Source organism: the organism of the source record quoted next, unplaced genomic scaffold (assembly GCF_019419815.1).
Source record: "Pyrus x bretschneideri cultivar Hongxiangsu unplaced genomic scaffold, Pyrus_bretschneideri_v1 Contig46, whole genome shotgun sequence".
NCBI lineage: Eukaryota > Viridiplantae > Streptophyta > Magnoliopsida > Rosales > Rosaceae > Pyrus > Pyrus x bretschneideri.
Genome location: NW_025999783.1, coordinates 25,590 through 45,285, shown reverse-complemented (window position 1 = coordinate 45,285; position 19,696 = coordinate 25,590). Strand labels below are relative to the sequence as shown.

General features: G+C 38.2%; 2 protein-coding genes and 2 pseudogenes across 3 annotated transcripts; all 4 read left to right on the top strand.

Moving 5' to 3' along the window:
• Positions 1 to 133: 133 nt before the first annotated feature.
• Positions 134 to 1,790, top strand: LOC125468064 (annotated as a pseudogene).
• LOC103933657 (glutamyl-tRNA(Gln) amidotransferase subunit B, chloroplastic/mitochondrial-like) lies at positions 1,344 to 5,724 on the top strand. The gene is made up of 7 exons (XM_048567892.1): positions 1,344 to 1,995; positions 2,672 to 2,812; positions 2,902 to 3,105; positions 3,631 to 3,828; positions 3,903 to 3,971; positions 4,849 to 4,965; positions 5,079 to 5,724. The coding sequence occupies exons 1-7, from the start codon at positions 1,840 to 1,842 to the stop codon at positions 5,157 to 5,159; spliced, it is 966 nt and encodes a 321-aa protein (XP_048423849.1). The 5' UTR covers positions 1,344 to 1,839; the 3' UTR covers positions 5,160 to 5,724.
• LOC108866069 lies at positions 5,357 to 13,765 on the top strand. 2 transcript variants are annotated; one of them, XM_048567893.1, is made up of 8 exons: positions 5,357 to 5,490; positions 5,622 to 5,809; positions 5,892 to 6,001; positions 6,091 to 6,183; positions 6,261 to 6,407; positions 6,483 to 6,644; positions 6,749 to 6,865; positions 6,952 to 13,765. In XM_048567893.1, exons 1-6 carry the CDS (start codon positions 5,456 to 5,458, stop codon positions 6,564 to 6,566), a joined length of 657 nt encoding a protein of 218 aa, XP_048423850.1. In that variant the 5' UTR covers positions 5,357 to 5,455; the 3' UTR covers positions 6,567 to 6,644; positions 6,749 to 6,865; positions 6,952 to 13,765. The 2 variants fall into 2 exon arrangements, with proteins under 2 accessions (XP_048423850.1, XP_048423851.1); XM_048567894.1 differs by lacking the exon at positions 6,483 to 6,644.
• LOC103933664 lies at positions 13,169 to 18,495 on the top strand (annotated as a pseudogene).
• The last annotated feature ends 1,201 nt before the right edge of the window (positions 18,496 to 19,696 follow it).

Genomic DNA, 19,696 nt, shown 5'->3' with positions numbered 1-19,696 from the left:
TTAAGAGACCAATAGTAATGAATTTTTAGTTAAGGAACCATAGTTGCATGTTTTAATGTATTAAGAAACCAATAATAATAAATTTTTAGTTGAGGAATTATTGATCAAATTAAGTTAAAGTTAAGGACTATTGCTACCGTTTACTCCCAAATTTATGTTAATTTACTGTACATGCTTCTCGATAACCCGTGTTTCAAGTTTCAACTTCCAGTTTCATATCCCAGCTCCTCTTCTCCCACCACATGAACCTGTGGTACCCACTCCACTCCTCCTCAGTCACTTCTCCCCATCCGCCATTGTTGCGGCCTGACCTCTCTTAATGTAAGAACACCCCTTTTTCCGTTTTTTGTTGTTTTCTTGGGATAATTGTGATGCCCACCAGCTGTTTGACGGATTGTCTCAGTTGGAAAATCTTGTTTTTTGGGTGATATTGGAAGTGGGTTTTGTGTTTCTGTTTGTATTTGATTGATTAAATTGGATTACGATGTGTTTTGATTCAAATATATTGTTCGAATAGGCGAATGACACGTTTAGAAACTTAGGATTAAATATTCTCTCTGAAAAATATCATTCAATTGTAGCTGTTTCAATTAACTTACACTCATAATCTTGTTTTTCGACTAATCCATGCATTTCATAATGTTTGGGAAGACAGCCTCTGCATTGTTTGATATCCAACTGGATTACGAAGATGGCTTCCATGATCTTTAGAAGCCTTCACACGAACCCTTGTTTGCTCCATCGAACTGCATTGCTTAGAAGAAAAATGTCTTTTTGTATTGCACAATGAGGAGCGCACAAACCCAGACGGCCACCACACAAGAAAAGGTTAAGTCACAAGTGAAAGTAGCACCGAATATTCAGAACAAAACACTTGAGAAAGCCTCAAAGGACTATGAAGCTGTCATAGGTATAGAAACTCATGTCCAGCTCAACACTCTTACCAAGGCCTTTTGTAGTTGTCCTTATAATTATGGTTCTCCACCAAACACCAGTTTCTGCCCCATATGTATGGGTCTGCCTGGTGCTTTACCGGTTTTGAACATGAAGGTCATTGAGTCTTCTGTTAAAGTGGGACTTTCACTCAATTGCAAAATGTCATTCAACTCAAAGTTTGATAGGAAACAGTACTTTTACCTGGACCTTCCGAAGGGTTACCAAATATCACAGTTTGATGTTCCAATTGCCACTGGTGGCTAGATCGATGTGGATCTTCCACTAGAGTTTGGTGGTGGGCATAGAAAGTTTGGCATTACAAGAGTTCACGTGGAAGAGGATGCAGGGAAGCTGCTTCATTCAGAAGGTGGACGTTACTCACAGGAAAGTGCCTTTCCTTTCATACTTTTCCATCAGCATTGTTCTACTTCTTATAAGTTATAAAAGAGTGAACTACATTCTGGTTTTGTTTCTATAGTTTCTAAATGTCAGGGTGATGGTGCTATTTATCTTGTTTTGTTTGTGCCTTTGCGGACTTCTTGTCCGTGCTTATATTTTTATTGTTTCTTCTTCTTGGAAAAAAAAACTACATTCTGGTTTTATTCTCTGTGAAATTTCTTTGTTTCCTATTTTCTTCTATTTGTTTAACTACTTTAAAGGCTTAATTAGATTAGTATAGTGTTATGAATTCTGCAAAAATATGTCCTTTGAAATTTACTTTGGAATAACAATAACTATTTATGTATGTATAGTAATCTACTTGTCATCAGTTATGTAAGATTGTCAGAGGCTGAGGTTAACGCTATTAGCCTATCACTTTTCTGAATACTTTTTGTTTATTTCTTGCAGGTTGATTTAAACAGAGCCGGGGTGCCCTTGCTTGAGATTATTTCTGAACCTGATATGAGAACTGGTATTGAAGCTGCAGAATATGCTGCAGAATTACAGAGGTTGGTTCGGTACTTGGGAGTGAGTAATGGGAATATGCAAGAGGGTTCACTTCGTTGTGATATGAATGTCTCTGTTCGACCAATTGGGCAAATAAAGTTTGGGACAAAGGTATCTTACTTCACGTTTTCTGATTCTTAGCAACTATAAATCTGGTATAAAGAGGAACATGGAAAAAAAGAGATACCAAAATGTCATAACTTCAGCTGTGGCAAATAATTAAAATTGTTAACCTGGTAGGTTCTTGGAATAAAATAGAATTTGTTCTTTGCAAATAATCAGGTAATTTTATCACATTTTAATGGAATTGCCGATTCTTTTAGAAAAAGTTAATGGTATTGGTACTTCTCAATGCATTCTCAAATTAAAGAAACATTATTGCTAAAAGTTTCCTGCATTGAAGAATATCCATAGAGTGTTATTCTTTTTTATTCTCTGGTGACATTTTCTCAGAAAGGAAGCATTTTTGTGTTTGACAAAGATCTTACCTGAATGACATAATGAGATATGAAAAATAGATTTTTTTTACATAAAGAGATGCATTATTAAATAGGTTATATGCAGCTTTTATGTCATAACTGTCAAAGTCATAGCCTTGGGATTAGAAATCCACAGTTATAGCACATACACGCCCACTCACGATAAGAAAGACAGATTGGAAGAAAGAAAAACGTTACAATATAAATCGAAAGTAATGTGTGCTTTTCTATTTGACCAACTTTTGCTGCAGTACAATTATATATTATTTTCAGCTACTGATATAATTCTTCCTATTACATATTGGCAGGTGGAGATAAAAAATTTGAATTCGTTTTCATCTGTGAGCAGGGCAATAGATTCTGAAATCTCCAGGCAGGTGCTTCTTCATAGTCAAGGCCAGAACAAAGAAATTGTACAGGAAACTCGTCTATGGGAAGAAGGAGCTCAGGTGATAGTACCTTTATCATCCTTCCTTATTGTGTAAAACGTTCCTTTGTGTCCAGCTACATGCTCTGTTAACTTTATTGTGCTGTTCAGAAAACAGTTACAATGAGAAGGAAAGAAGGACTTGCTGACTACAGATATTTCCCAGAACCAGACCTTCCAGGAGTTTTCCTCACCCATGACTATGTTGATGGTATTCGTAATACATTGCCTGAACTTCCAGAAATGAAGCGTCGGAGATATGAAAAGATGGGTCTGAGCATGCAGGATGTTCTTTTTCTTACAAACGACGTAAAAGTACGATCTCTGTATTATTGTTCTGAATGCTTGCTCTGTGTGGGAGTTGCTCTATATTTCTAGAATTTGAGAGTTAAAGGAACAAACAGAAGTAGAAATTATGACCGAAACTAAAGAAGTAGAAATTATGCATGCTTGCTCTCTCTGGGAGTTGCTCTAAATTCCCAAGGTCATGTAATTCACACAAAGTAAGAAAGAAAGAACAAAAGAAAAGTTAATGTTCACTTGCTATGCTAACAATTGTACATGCCGAGCTTGATGGACTGGCCATTTTTCTCTTGAGTGTCTTATCAATCTCTTACTGTGTGTTTGAGCCAGATGTTTTTAGTGTCAGTGGATGTTTCCCTAAGAAATTACTTCAAGAAAAGCCTTTTGGTCAGTCATTTCATCCATTCAATGTTCAAGTACAAATGGTTGATGATCTAAATGGCATAATATGCATGCCTATTATTTTTGTTTTCATCTTAAATAATGGCATCATATTTTATATGTGAATTGGGGCTGATTGCTTTATGTATACCTTAGGTTGCAGAGTTTTTTGATACTACTATTACAAAGGGTGCCGATGTGAAGCTAGCTACCAACTGGATAATGGGTGATGTTGCTGCCTATATGAAAAATGAAAAATTGACCATCAATGAGATTAAGCTTAGCCCCCAAGAGTTGGCTGAGTTAATAGCTTCCATTAAAGATGAGACTATTAGTGGGAAAATAGGAAAAGAGGTAACTGGTTTTCTTTTCTTCTTTCAGACTACATTTGCAATTTTATGTATTTCTAAGATCAATGGAATTTGCAGATACTGTTTGAGCTTCTAGCCAAGGGTGGTACTGTGAGGGGACTGATTGAAGAAAAAGATTTAGTTCAGGCAAGTTCACTTTATTTCCAGGCTTGTAATTTTTAAATGTTCAAATGTGTGAGATGTTGGAGAATAGAATCCCACAACGGTTATATGACACAATAATATACAATTATTATATCGGAGTTTCCACCCCTAATATCACCAATGCCTTTTGTGATAGAACCCAACACCTAATATTAATAATAGGTGGTTAAGTTGGAACAATATTGGTGATATTGGTAGTGGACCAAGCTGGCCTATAAAGTTGGTCATGAGATGTAATTCTTTCTTATAAATGTCTATTTTTTCTGTCTGATTATAATTGTCTGTCGCGGCTGTAATTTTATCTGATTCTCTGATCCAATGCTATATTAAAAATGTGCCGAAGGTTGAGCACCTTCTCAAGTATCTTGTGCCTTGGCCTAATATAGCATTCATTCCTTTTTTGTGTCAAATTCAATACCTATCACCACAATGTTTCTAAAAATAACAGTGTCGTCTGGACTCTGGATTATTTCCCGCTTACCAAATTGGTAAAATTGGTGGTGGTGTATCTTATTTTTGGATGTTTCGCAGATGTTATATAGTTTCAGAAGTCAAAGACATTATTTTGATTTCTTTATGTGCTCCCTACTTTATGCGAGTTAAAAAGTTAGGATAACAATGGAGATCCAATTCTCTATTTTTTTTCAAATACAATATGAATCATGTGACCCTAAAATAACTGATTGATCCTACTAATTTGTCTAAGTTTCCAATTAGAGTAAATACGTTAGATGATATCATATAGAATTTATGCACTGCTGCAGCCAATAACAGTGAAATAAAATCATCTTATGATGATAATATCGTATAGAATTTTGTAACAAATTAAAAATTCTCTAATGACTTGGGTTTGTAACAGATAGTAGATCCTGCTGAGATTGAACAAATGGTAGAAAAGGTGGTGTCAGAGAATCCAAAGCAGCTGGAACAATATCGTGGTGGAAAAACTAAACTGCAGGATTATTTTGCCGGGCAGGTAAAATTTTATCAAACTGTAATCCATATGCTCAGTTTTCTATTCATGATTAAGCTATTGATAATGTTTCATAAGTTGAGTGATATGGTTTTGAACATTTTAACTCTTTGCAGGTAATGAAACTATCAAAAGGAAATGCAAATCCAGGGCTCCTGAACAAGATTCTTTTAGAGAAATTAAACGCCAAAAGCTGATAAAGGTCTAGATGATGCAATATTGTGGCCACCAATGGCAAACCAGCATTGCTGAATACTGAAAGCATTTCGACATTTGTTGCTTGAATTATGTCTTGCCTGCTGTAGAAGCATATCTTGACTTTGACGTGTTTGTGGTCACTTCTGAGTTCTGAACCAGCATTCAGCAGCTGTTTGAGATTTGACCTGCCATATCTGAATTATGGATCAAGAGTATCTAGAGCTTGAAGAAACGATTTGCCTCTAATTTTATACTTCCTGCTGCAGTTTGATTGCTCTACAAGCTAAAAAGCTGGATGGAGAGATTGAATTATAAACTCAGCTTCTTCCGGTACATAATTCATTTTCCAGAATTCAAGCTCTTAATTTTGGTGTTCAAAGATTCATTTGTACTTAAAAGAAATGAGATCAATTACATAACACATACATTTTGTGTACTATCAACCGCTCACCATGGATTAGGAACTATTCAAAAGGGTGGCGGATTTACTCTCCACTTCCGAAATTCATAAATTGGCTTCACAACTTTGTTAGCTATGTTGTATACTCCCACATCGTGACCACCATAATCATAGTGGCTTCAAAATTCTCCATGTCTTCCGCTTCTGTAACTGAGGCGGGCGTGGGTAGGAAGAAACAAAAGGCTTCTAGTAAGTGGATTTTGTTTCAACCTTCCCTTCTTACTTGCATTTTGTGTTTAAGAGCTAACAACCTTATTTTCCTTGAATCTAGGACCTCAAGCAACCAAAAAGCCGACCGTTGTTTCAAGGGAGGATCTTCTGGAGGCCGAGATGTATCAAAAGGCCAAGGATCTGCAAGATTCCACTCTTAAAGCTCTGGAGGTATGGCTTACCTCTAAAGTTTACTTTTTTGAGTTTTCCCTTCATCTTTTTTACTCTCTTCTTGACTCGTTGCCTGATTTCTAAAACAGGCCATAAGGGAAGAAAGGATTTCTCTGCCTAAGGCCTTTTTACCCCCAGCCCGAATAGTACAAGATTCTCCTCCTCGGGCTAAGTCTTCAAAGGTATATCTCTTTTTCATTCTTCAGACTTGTATCTTTGCCAATCTTGGAGTTTTAACACTTGTCTTTCACTTTTGTAGGCTAAGGTTGGAGAATCCGCTTCTCAGGTTGGGCATGATTCTTCTTCTATTCTTTCAACCTCTCCTCTCTTAGTGGTGACTCCTACTTCTCAATTTGACCCGTCAACTGGGGAGATGCTGTACTTTGTGGAAGACAACAGTAATTCGGTGAGCATTTTGATTTTGACACTTGTATGTTTAAAGTCTTCTCTTTTCATACTTATTCTCCCTTGCTTCTCCCAGTCCACCCTAACACAAGAGTCTCGCCAACCAACAGCAACAACCTTCGGGGAGCCCATAGTCCTTGAGATCCCCGTGGTCTCATAGGTAACTAGCCTGCGAGTTTCTTGGGCAGCTTCTCCTGATGTAGTTGTTGCGTTTGAAGTGCCCATCTCTTAACCTCAAGTATATTATTATTTAAACTTTTGCTTCTTTTTTTTTTTTTTTTTTTTTTTTTTTTTTCTTGTGTAAACTATTTTCCTAGCACTTGTCGTTTTTTATGCCTATAGGGTTTTGGTGAGGGTTCGGGTATTATCCCTCCTTTTCCCATAAGCAAAGATGATCATTCTTAATAACCAAGTGTCCTTACTCCTCCTCCTTCTTTTAAGGCTTCAGGCTCTACTTAGGTAAACTACTTTCCTCATCTTTTGTTTTCTTTTTAACTTTGGTTCGAGGGCCACCTTCTTACTTTTTTTTTCTTGGCTTGTGACAGGGTTTTGGAGAAGGCTTGGACGGATATCCTCCACTTTTGGTGGGCAAGGCAGATCTTCTAAGGACTCCCCTGACCTCTGGGGTAAAGGGGATTCCCATTCCTCATCCTAAGAAGAAGGTCAAAGTTGCTGCTGCTCCTATTACTACTCCTGCTCCTGAGATTCTTCCTCCTCCGTCAATTGGAACTGTCCCTCCTCTTATTACTGAAGAGATGCTCCCAACCCTATCAATAGCATCATTGCTCGAACTTGCTTCTCATTGAAGTTTTACCAATACTAATTTAACTCCAATCCCTTTCAACCTGCTTAAGCTTCCTTAATATAACAATCTCTCACATCCCATAAGGCCGGATGATATTTCTTTAAAAACTTAGCACTAACTGGATGTTTTTGCAAGTTTCCCTCCAAATCTATCAAGTAATATGCTCCTATCTAGTGCTTGGTGAATAATAAAAGGACTTTCCCAAGTAGGACTCCATTTCCCAAAGCCTTTTACTTGAGCTTCTAAAGGCAAAATTGCTTTCCAAACTAATTCTCATTTCTTGAAGTTTTTCAACCTCACTTTCTTATTGTATACTCGGGCAATAACTTTCTCCCTTTCTTGAATTTCTCTCTTTTCCATACACCAACAATCTTTTGATTAAGGACCTGACTGCAACTACTTAGTCTTTTATTCTTTGTTCTGACATTACTGGTGTTGGGGAGTCGAGACAATGTGGGGCTTATCCCATTCTTCCTTGGTGAGGAATAACCCTTGTTCCAGAAGCTTTTAGGTTGTCACCTTAGTTGGGCGACTGTTCTCATTAACTCCTAATCACTGGAGAATCCCAATACTAGGATTATAAAAGTTGGCTTTTGCCACATTGGCTGTGGGAAGGAATGGTTGTGACTCGGCCTCCACCATCTCCCAAAATCCTGGTCTCATGGCTCATTCTTCATGGTAAATTGCTACTTGTTGGTGCAGGGTGGAAGGCACAGAGAAGCTCTGATGAATCTAATCTCGGCCTAGTAAAGCTTCATAGATGGAAGTACTATCCATAACGAAGAAAGCTAGCATGATTTGCTTGGAGCCTAAGTCAACCTCCAGGGCCAATATCCCATGAGTTTTGGTGATGGCCCCAGAGAAACTGGAAACTGTTAGATTTGTGGGGATAAGATCCTCCTCACTTCTATACACCATTTTCATTTGCTTATATGGTAACACATTGACCGCAGTTCTTCCATCAATCAAAACCCTCTAGAAGGGTACCCGCTCCAGATGAGCAGTTACATATATAGGCTTGAGATGGTTAGCTAGAGCCAAGGTCAGTCGAATGAAGGCTATTCTGTTTGTGTACACTCTCCCGAGCTCTTTCTTTGTGGGCTCGGGCAAACCTACGCTGCCCGACTCTTCTTTTCCCGCTTCTTCAACACTAACATATGTCATCATAGGTTATATTGCCAAGTAATCACCTTTCGTTATGGCAGGTTGATCCAGCTCGGCGCAAAACATGGCAGATAAAACATTTCTCATGTTTACATGGAATTTGCTAGGTTCAAGTAAGTCTTCCTTCTTGCCTCCAATGTGGTCGATGAATTCATCTAACCAGGCCTGTGCCTCTTTGGGTAACATTAGTTCGGGTAACGCTTTCTCCTGAGTTATGCCAAAGTTTGGCATTTGTCCTGGAACTTCACAAAGAGTATCAACCAACAATGGTGAAGGCATTCTTTTTTCAGGCGAGATAGTTCCAAAACATATTGGCTCTAGGCTTCATCTTGGTGTTGGCATCATTACCATGTTTTCCTGAGCTTTCCTTAAGATTCTATACTTCCCAAGATGAGGGTTTTGTGGCACATGATCTCATTCCCCCTCTGTTTTGCTATTTGCATTTTCTACCTCTTTTTTGGTTCTCCAATGAAGTTGATTTCTCCCCCATGAGGTACTTTCTCAAACTTCACGTTCTCAAAGGTTTCTTAGGCTGCAGAGACTTTTAGTGAGTTCATGTGGGCTTTGTGCTGCCTCTCAACTCTCCTGATCATAGAGGCTTCTATTTCTTTGACGGGCTTTCCATCTTTTCCAACCATGTACCATTTCTGCTCGAGTCAGGCAGGATTTTTCTTCATGATTAGATACACTATCCTCTCCTTTATCTGACATCTCCACCGACATAGCTTGGCTGGGGTGGGCTTACCTCCAGCCATTTTGGTATTTTGGCTTCTCTATCTTCCCCTGCTTCAGAGGCTTCATAATTTTTGAATACCTCTAACAAGCATTTTGGTTGAGAATCTCATCCCAATCGTTGGAAAACATTTATGGATGTCAGCTGCCCGCATAATGCTCATACAGGCTTCTCGTTCTTCTTTCTCTGTTTTTTTTTATCAATTCTTGATCAATAATATCTCTTGATGTTGGTACCTCTAACTCACATTCACATTGGCACTTGCTACACAACACTAGCCCTTTGACTATGGATGTTTTAGGTTTCTCAGGCAACTTGATAGTTCCTTCTATTGGTCTATCATTTGGTCACCTTTCAGCCTTTACTTCTCAGGTAGCTTTCCCTTTCTCTTTTCTACCCAAGTTTTTTCTGTTTCCCTTTTTCAGCCTAACTCAAGTTGATCATGTTAATTAGGGCTTCTGGGAAGGGATTTGTGTCAATCATCATATTAGCCTGGGGTTTCTCCAACAACAACTTTCCCTTGACTATGAGGTCTTGTATCCAATCCCTGAACTGGACACAGTTGGCTACAAAGTGGTTAAAGGTGTAGTGCAGCTTGCAATATTTATTTCCTCTCAATTCTTCGGGCTTGGGTAGTTTTTTAGTGCTGTCGGGCACAATTACTCTGACCCGCACCAAGTCTTCATAGATCTTCGAGGCCTTGGTTATATTGAAAGAGTAACTCTGGTATTTAGGGGGGCTTCATAGGGACAAATCCACCATCATTTATCACCACTTTCTGATCCTTGACTAATTGAACTAACCCCTTCACTATTAAAGGTTTAAAGGGGGTAGTCATCTCTGCCGCACACATGTACATCCCTTTTCTCTCATGGTCATCATTTTCTTCAGGTTCTGCTTCTTTGAACTCCACTTGGTGGATTGCGGTTTTACTTTTGTAGAAATGAGGCACCTTAGATGAGTGTTTCATTTGTTGTTCTTCAAGCAACAACTTCTCATACTCTGTGGCAGCAATCACCAACTCTTGCAACTCATTGAATTATATATCATAAAACCTTTTCCTTAAAGGCAGCCTCAAAGCCTTTTAAGCAATGGATATAAGTTGGGCATGATTGATATGGAATTGGCACCTCATTCTTGTCATTATAAACCTCATCATGAAGTCCTCTGTAGACTTATGTTCATATTGCTTCACCTCTACTAAGTCATTGATAAACATTTTGGGCTCTATCCTATAGAACTGTAAATGGAAAGCCATCTCCATTTGCCCCTAGTTAGAAATAGAATTAGGGGGCAGAAGAGAGTACCAATGAAATGCTAGACCTACCAACGAGTTCCCAAAAATGTGATCTCTAGAGGATACACTGTCATTTTCTCCACTAAAAGTGGGGAACGCAGGCATCTTGAAGTTGAATGGAAATGGCTTATGCTCATCGATATGCTTGAGATATGGCTTCTGGTAGGTGATCATGAACAACGGGCAAGCCTGAGGTTGAGCATTCTGGACCACCATCCTCCTTAACTCAGCGAACTCATTTCTAAGTTGCTGGTTGGCTGTATTATCATGTGGGGTATGAGGAGGTTCCCACTTCGGGCTACAATCGTTGCCCGAGAAAGTCTCATTCCTTGGTTCGGGCTTCTTCCATTTGGACCTTCCTTCCTTATTAGCCAATAGTGGTGGCCTATAAGGAGGAGGCTTGCCTGCCTTGGTAGGCTCGCCTTTTCCACTGGATTCTCCGATTACTTCGTTTTTTCTTGCCTGCTTTGCCCCTACTATCTAATGAAAATAATAAGGGGTCGAGTAACTCTGCTTTTAAGATCTCTTCCAACACTGGCTGACTGGTTCCAGATCCTTCCTTGTTTTTTCCTTTATCTCTCTTTTCCTCAAGCAAAGGAAATAGGGGGATAACTGGTCCTTTATTAGGGCTTGCTTCTCTTATCACTTCCCAGGAATAACCATATTTTGGAGTAGAGTACTCCAGATCTAATCTTTTTTGCGAACTTCTTGTTAAAGAATAGAGTCTGCTTACTTCTCCTTTGGTTTCTAGAGTGATATTCTCCATACTTTTCAGCACTTGTACCCTGGTGGCTTGCAAATCTTCATTGATTACTTTCCTGCCCGACTTCTTGGATGAAGTTGGGCTTTCTAGAATAGCTGGTCCTTGGAGGGAAGAAAAATCCTCTGGATGATTTGTCATGCTCGATCTTGGTAGATGCTAAGGTGGCCCGTATTCTGTATTCCAACTAAAGGTTTTCTCCTTCCTTCTTCTTCTTGGCATACAAGACTACGAAAATCCCACCAGGCGTGCCAAAACTATGTTTAGGCGAAGATTTCTCTGGAAAGGGCTCTTCGGACCTCAGCAGAGCTCCCCAAGGGATTGACACTTTGGATGTGTAGTTAGGCTCTTGCTTGTTGATGTGCTACAAGAAGAGGACAAAGTTAGTTCTAAAAGGTGCCTTTGTAAGGCCTTAGGTGTAGGCCATGAGGTTCGCAATCAAAACTAACTGAGTGCTAGGCATGCCACTGCTATCTCAGTATAACAAATGTAGAACAAGTGTGTTTAGTTGATTACTTACGCCTCAAGTTACTCGGACTTCTTATTATCAAAGGATTGTTGTGGATAGGTTAAGTCCACATTAAGTTCTTTTTCTTGCATTGTAAAGAAGGACTTTTAGTTCATAGTCTTGTATGTTCGAATGAAGGGAGTCCAGATCTCCTTTAAGTTATTTGTTTGGTCCTAAATTGCTTTTAATGGAGACATATTCATTTAAACTAACCAGATCCAGATACAAATAAGACTCTTAAAGTAGGAAAACAGGTGGATATGACTTGAATACACAGTGAAGAATACATTAAGTAATAGATCTATTAGCTTAGAAAGCAAACAAAGAGCCTCGGGCAAGTTTCACCTTGTTTGGCAAGTTTGAACTTCTTGCAGTCACTTTTCTTTGAGATTACAAGGTTTATATGCTAAAAAAGGGATGGATGGTAAACAAGTTTACACAAGGGAATCGATACTACGCCACTAAGGGAGGTAATAGAGTTTTAAATTGGACAAGAGATAGCTTGTCGCTAAAAAGATATAAGATCTGGGCCGATTACAACTTTTGGATGCCAATCTGGCTAGAGAGCAGAGTTTGTATGTTTGTTTGATTAATTGAGTGTCTTTGTCTCTGAGGCCTCTTCCTCCTTTTAGAGGCGATTTAGCCTGACTATTGTAGCTTTTTTCTACCCGAAAGCACTTACAGGGTAGTATGTCATCAGCTTTTTACTTGGAATGCCACTAGAAAGTGTTCTTTGGCTGGTAGTAAGTTAGTTTCCATCATTTGTCACTTTAATTGTAGGCAAATGGCTTACATTTGGCTGAGAAAGCTTCAATCTGCCTTTGGGCTCGGTGCTGGGCTTTGGATAAGTCTCCTTTAATTAGGTAATCATGGGCTTTTCTTCATCTAAGTCCAATGTTCAAATATTAACCCAAACACAGGTTGCATTAGGAAATTAGTTAATTCCGGGTATCCTACTATAATTACTAATCATTTTAGGCAAGCTATATATATCAATGCCCTAGCTACTCAACTACCATAATCCATAAACCTAGCTACGTACTCAAGTCGAAACCCTACCTAGCTACTTAAAACCCCATACACCATGGATCTCATTCGACGTCGACAACTAAAGTCCTTGGCCTCTTTCTCCGATCACCGCATGTGTTTCTTTCTGCCCTTCTATCCTCCTGAACTCATAGCCGTTGCCAACTACTCTTCCGCTTCAATCTTTATCGCCGAACTCGAGACACTCGAACTCCTCGGCCAAGCTAATGGTAGCAAGGTCTACTAGGTTCGTCACAAGTGACTTCCACCACTTACGCTCTCAAACTCGTCAACAGTGACTCAGAGCCCACTGTCCTGTGTAATCTCTTTTGCGAGATTGAAATCTTTCACCGCACCGACTCTCTCCACATTGTCTGCTGTAAAGCCTTATTTGAACAGCTCTTGGGAGACATCAAGATCCTTATGGAGTTCATGGACTCGGGCACCCTCGAAACTTTACTCATAGACAATGGCGCGTTCTCTGAGGCCAAGCTTGCCCATGTGCCACGTCAAGTTCAATGACCAGAACTATCTCCACACGCACAACATCACTCATCGTGCCAATCTTTTGGTGAACAGTAACATGGAAGTGAAGATCCCCGACTTTGGCGTAAGCAAGATCATTCCCTTAACCTCCTATGATGCCTGTAGTTCTCCCGTCGGTACTTGCGCACATAAACCCTGAAAGATTCAACAAGGAGAACTACGGTGGCAGTTACAATGGCTACACCAGTGACATATGTAGTTTCGGCTCACCATCATAGAGCTTTACGTGGGTCACTATCCGCTGTTTCCCCCAAGTTAGAGTCCCGACTAGCTGTCCCTCATGTTGGCTATATGTTTCGGAGAGCCATCGAGTTTGCCTGTTGGCGTTTCACACGGGTTGAAGAGTTTTATTGGGGCTTGCTTGCAGAAGGAAGTTGGAAGAAGGTGGACAGCCGGTTAGTTGTTGAGGCATCCCTTCGTCACCGATCTTTCTTTTTGAACGTTAGTTTCTTATGTAGTGTTGTACATTGATTGATTGATTTCCACGGAAAATCGAAATGCGATGAAAAATTAATTTTTATATTCCCATTCTTTTCTCATGCAATTTTAGGAAAAAAAAAAAAAATGTTGAATCAAATTACTCGGCAGTTTGCACTCAAATTTAAATTATTTCGTAGATAAAAGACTACTTTCAATTGTTTTGTGGAAAACAGGGTGACTAGAGAAAAAAAGTATAGAAGGAAAAAAATAGATAAAATGTGAATGTCTTCCCGAAAATACAATCGAAGCATGACTAATGCAGTTTTTGCAGACTCTCAAGGAACTTTAGGAGCTTTTTTCTTGCCAAAACAATGTGGCACTTGACACTTGTTATGAATAAGAGGTTGAAACAATTTTATGGCACTTTATGAGAGAAAAAAAATAGAAAAGAAGAAAGAATGTAACCCTTGCATGAGGACTGTTACACTGATACAGTATAACCAGTTAGCTTTGCCAACACTACTACATTTAAAAGCTACCGTGACGAAATGAATGCTGTTTCACAGAGAAGAATTTTGGCGTCCAAAAAATTGCAATCAAAGCTTCGTTGCCATCATGTCATCGCGCAAAGCTCATGAAGTTAGGGTTTGCATGACGAAGACATGGAAATTTGTCTCGCAAACACTTTTGCGTGACGAAAGTGATATTCGTCGCACTAAGTTTGAAGGGATGAAGGCCTTCGTGGCATAAGATTTCGAACCATGAAGGATTGTTAGTTGCACTAAGTTTTAAGGGACAAAGCCCTTTGTGGCGCAAGATTTAGAACTACAAAATATGTTGTTGCATTGAAATAATGGCAACGAAAACGTTTCCTTAGGTATGTATACTTGCGCGACGAATACTATTGTAGTCCAAATATTAGTGCAAGGACATTTTATTATTTTCCAATAATTTTAAAAGTATTAAATTATAAGTAATTTGTCGTTTAGTATTTTGCACAATGAATTATTTCCTTTCCTTTACTTTAGTGCTACGAAGGTTTGTCGTTGCGCAAACTGTTTTTGATATACATATTTTTTAATTGTTTATAATTTATTTTTAACAAATAGTTGATATTTAATTTGAATTAGCACAATTAAAATTTATTTAATAAATAAATAAGAAAATGCACGTACAACATGGAAATTTTTAAAAATTCAAAAATAGAAAGAAAAAAAACTACAAATCAAAATAGTCCAGGTCAGCTTCGACGGTTAGCTCTGTATGTACTGGGTTGAGGGGCTGCTGGGAGGTCGAAGATGCAGTTGGTGCAGGGAATAGGGAGCTGGACAACAGAAAAGCTTCTATGATTTGGGTTATCCTAGTCTTTTAGGCCGCAATGTGGGCATCCTAGGCCTTAATATGGGCAGTCTAGGCCGCTAGCAGCTACTGTAGGTTCGCAACTTGCGATGTCAACGTTGCGACATGTCCGTGCTCGTGCTCGGACTGTACTGACTATTTCTGTCGGATAGGATAAATAACCACCGGATAGTACTGACTAAATTAGTCGGGTGTTTGGTGCAGTATCGGACTAATGACCGTATTATTTATACTGTGTTTGATATTATACTAAATAGGAGGCATCAAACTTTAAAAAAAAAAAATTTTAAAAAATGAAATCATTTTTTTGTTCCCAGGTCTCTCCGCACTCCCCAAACACCTTCCCTCTCTCTCCCTTCTTCTTCCCCGACGATAGAAGAATCCCAAATAATTGTTCCCCAGCTCTCTCCGCCACACCCCCCAAACTCCCTCCGTTTCTCTCCCATATTCTTCTTCCCCGACTAAATAATCCGGACGTTTTGGTTGGTTTTATTAAGCGGATGTATACCGTATTATCCTATCCGACCGGTTAAATTAATCTGGTGCTTATTTAGTACGAGTGAACGCCAAACACCCGGGTCCGTATAACTAATCCTATCCGATCCTTTATCCGATCTGCCAAACAGGGCCATGTCCTGATAAAGTTTCCCTAGCCTACGACTGAGGCTCTGATCAAGGGTGTTTGACATGATGTGAAGACACGCATCCTGGGCGGGAACAATGATTTGGTCATGTATGGTTTGTCGAGCAAAGTTGGTCTACACATTTTTGCTTTTACCCGATAATTTTTTATATTCATCAGGCAAAATTGTGCACAACAAGCTTTGCATGACGAACTTTTCTCGATGAAGTTTTATCGACCAAAACATAAGGCGAAGAAATGTCATTTTGCCCAACTAATTTCTTTCGTTTGAAAGAATGAGATGAAAGAGCATCAAAAGACAGTTTAAAAGAAAATAAAATCGAGAGGCAAATCAAGGAGGTCAAGAACATAATTTTGTTAAACAACAAAAAAAATTGATTAGAAATGGTTAAAAAGTAAAACAAGAGAAGTAATTTGGAAAAAAAGTAAATAATATAAGTAATAATTATTTGGTTAAAATCTAAAATATTAATTAGGAGTGCTGATAAATTCACTCCTCTATCTTATCTCCCTATTCACTTTTTAATAAAAATTTTAATACCAATTTTATTCTCTTGTAAAATGACATTGCACAAACAAAGAAAAAAAAATAAAGAAAAAAATGTTTATCTTCTCTATTCCCTAAAAATTTTAAAAATAAAATGAGAGACTAGAAAAAGGCATTGGGATCAAAGGGATGCAATTGGGTTGTCGTGAATTTGGAAATGGGACATAAGGATAAAATTTTGGGAACCCAACATGAGGTTTGGCTATGGGATTTGGAAGGGGAAGGAAGGGGGTTGCGTTGGGGTCTTGAGAGAGGGAATGAAGGAGAGTAGTAAACAGTTGTAGATCTAAGAAGTGACTAGACTCTGGAATTCTAACTGGAATAAAAATTGGGTAGAGCCATTGGTGGTGAGTGGAGGCTCGACTTACTTTATTAGCACTCTAATATTTATTTTTCTATATATATATATATATATATATATATATATATAAGATGTTATTTTAGTAATAATAGTGGGTGAGAAAATTACATTTCAATTTTTTTTTTTTTTTTTGCAGTGGGTGAGATTAGATTGGGGTGAGAAAATAAGACATTAGAGTGAGTCTAGTAGAAGGAACATATTAAGAAAGAGAAGAATGAAATTATATACGCATTATAGTTGGTGTTAGGGTTTCCTGTTAAAAAAAACAAATGTTAAAAGTAGCGCATTCCCTTTCAGAAAAGGATAATGTCAAGTCCAATAAGAACCTATTTGTAGTAGGACTAAATATACTGCTAACCTAGATACTTTTCACTAACATACTAGCAACTCATAAACCTAGCTATATGGCCAAAACCCTACGTAGCTACCTACTCAAAACCCTACTCACCATGGTTCTCATTCGACGTTGACAACTGAACCCATTGGCCTCTCTCTTAGAGCACAGCCCATGTTTCTCTCTTCCCCTCCAGCCTCCCGCACTGACAAACACTAATTGCTCCTCTGCATCAATCTCTATAGCCAGGGGTTGATGCATTGAGGGGCAGGGGTGAGCTGACCCATCGAATTTTAGTGAATGTCCACGGATGACTTTGGTGCTGCCCCTTTAAAGGTTGGAGTTGCCCTTCATATATGCCCTTCAACTGCTTGATAAAATGCATTAGAGAGGTGTTGCCCCTTTACAGTCTATTCCTAATATTATTTACCTCTGGCTTGTTTGTTGGTTGTGATTACAATTGTAGGAGGAAAAAAAGAAACAAGTAAAAAACTATCCAAAAATGCAAAGTAAATGAAATGTGATCTCAAAGAATAACAAAGCATCATTATTCTTGGACAAATATATTAATTTGATGCAATGATATTAAACATTGTTAGTGTGTTTCTTTGTTAAGCATTTATATGAGAGCAACCTTGGAACATGTTAGTTACCCATGCAAATGAGACATTAACAGGTGTGCAGTATGCATTTCTAAATGACTTTAGGCCTATTAATACTCGATGAAATGACGATATGCATGTTATTTTTGTTAAAAAAAATTTGCGTGTTGCGCACATTATTCTTACGGACCCCCTAATATTATTTCCTGAATTTGTCACTGTCTGCATCTAATATCGAGACATTTGAACTCCTCACCACAAGCAAACTTCCACCACCTACGCTCTCAAATTCGTCAGTAGCGACACATACCCTACTGCCCGATGTAATCTCTTCCAAGATATTGAAATCCTCTGCATCACCAACTCTCCTCACATTGTCCGCTGTGAAGCCTTCTTTGAACAAATGTTAGGAGACATCAAGATCCTCATGGAGTTTATGGACTTTGGCAGCCTCGAAACTTTACTCAAAGACAATGGTACCTTCTCCGAGGCCAAGCTTGCCCACATAGCATGTCAAGTGCTCAGCGCCCTGATCTATCTCTACATATGCAACTTCACTCACCGTGACATCAAGCATGCCGATCTTTTACTTTGGCGTCAACAAGATCGTGTCCTTAACCTCGGACGGTGCTTGCAGTTCCCTTGTCGGTACTTGCGCATACATGAGCCCTGAAAGATTCAACAAGGGGAACTGCAGAGATAGTTACAATGGCTATGCCAGTGACATATGGAGTTTTGGGCTCATCATCATGGAGCTCTACGTGGGTCACTATCCACTGTTGCCCCCATGTCAGAGTCCTCACTGGCCATCCCTTATGTTGGCCATATGTTTTGGAGAGTTGCCAAGCTTGCCAGAGGTGGCTTCCTAAAAGTTAGAGTTTTATTGAGGCTTGTTTGCAGAAGGATGCGGGAAAGAGGTGGACCACCGCACAACTGTTGAGGCATCCCTTTCATCTCCAATCTTTCTTTATGAATGTTAATTAGTTTCTGTTGTTCTAAATTGATTGATTGATTTCCAGGGAAAATTGACTTTTTACTTGATAAAAAAAAAATTCTCATTCTTTGTTGTAGAATATTAAGGTACAATAAAAAATGTGTTGGAACCATTACTCGCTGCTTTACAGTCAAGTTTGTAAACAATATGACATGATTGTTGATAATTGGATCATTACTAATGTTAAAGTACTTATTTTTAGGGTTGTTTATATATAGATCCATACAACTCATATACCTTGGATAAAAACCCACATATGAATAAACATCCAATAAAAACTCAAAATTTAAATAAATTGCCACATAAGAAAATAAGTAACCTATTAATATAAGTCATTTACAATTTAAGCTACAACTTTCTATAACTATTCTCATACAACCATTATTAACCAACCATTATGGCTATAACATTTTTAACAATTCCTTTTATCTATCTAACAATGAATTAATATAATGCATTACCATAGCTCTTAATTATATAACTTTAGGTAAATTATTTTGTGAACACAGAAACATATATATAATAGTAAAACATAAAATCGGGGTTACATTTTTTGAAAAGTTAAATTGTAGAAATTATAGGAAAAATTACACTTAAGAGTATACTTTCAATACTTAATTATATATTGAGACTACACTTTTTAAATATTTCAAGAAAGGACATTTTTAAAATCCGTGTAAGATGACGTCATGTCCGACTTTTCAGTTAGAAACGGATTTACGTATTCTGTTAAATAGTGATTGGCGGTGATTCTAATCATTCATATTATATTTTCATTTCTTTGCTGTTTTTCTTTCTTTTGGAAGTTTATCTGGTCCGATTTATAATTCATCATCTCCTCAATTATTTCTCGCCATAATTTCTATTTGAATCATTCAAGTTTTGTTCGAAGGTAAGTATTTCTCTCAAGTTTATCTCTCTGAATTTATGTGTTTTGATTTAGTTTTTCAAAGTGTTGTGTGTTTTTGAATTTATTTCGGTTTAGATTTTGAAAGTGTCTCTGATTTTTCAGTTTTTTATTGGTTGCATTGAGTTTTTTTGGATTGTTCTTATTTTTTGCAGTCTCGGTTTTTTAGTTTTGAAGATTTTGATTCAGTTTGACCTTATTTGATCGAGTGTTTGTCGAATGTGATTTTTCGGTGTGCTGCTTTCGTTTTTCATTGAAGTTCCTTTTGTTTTTTGCAGTATAGT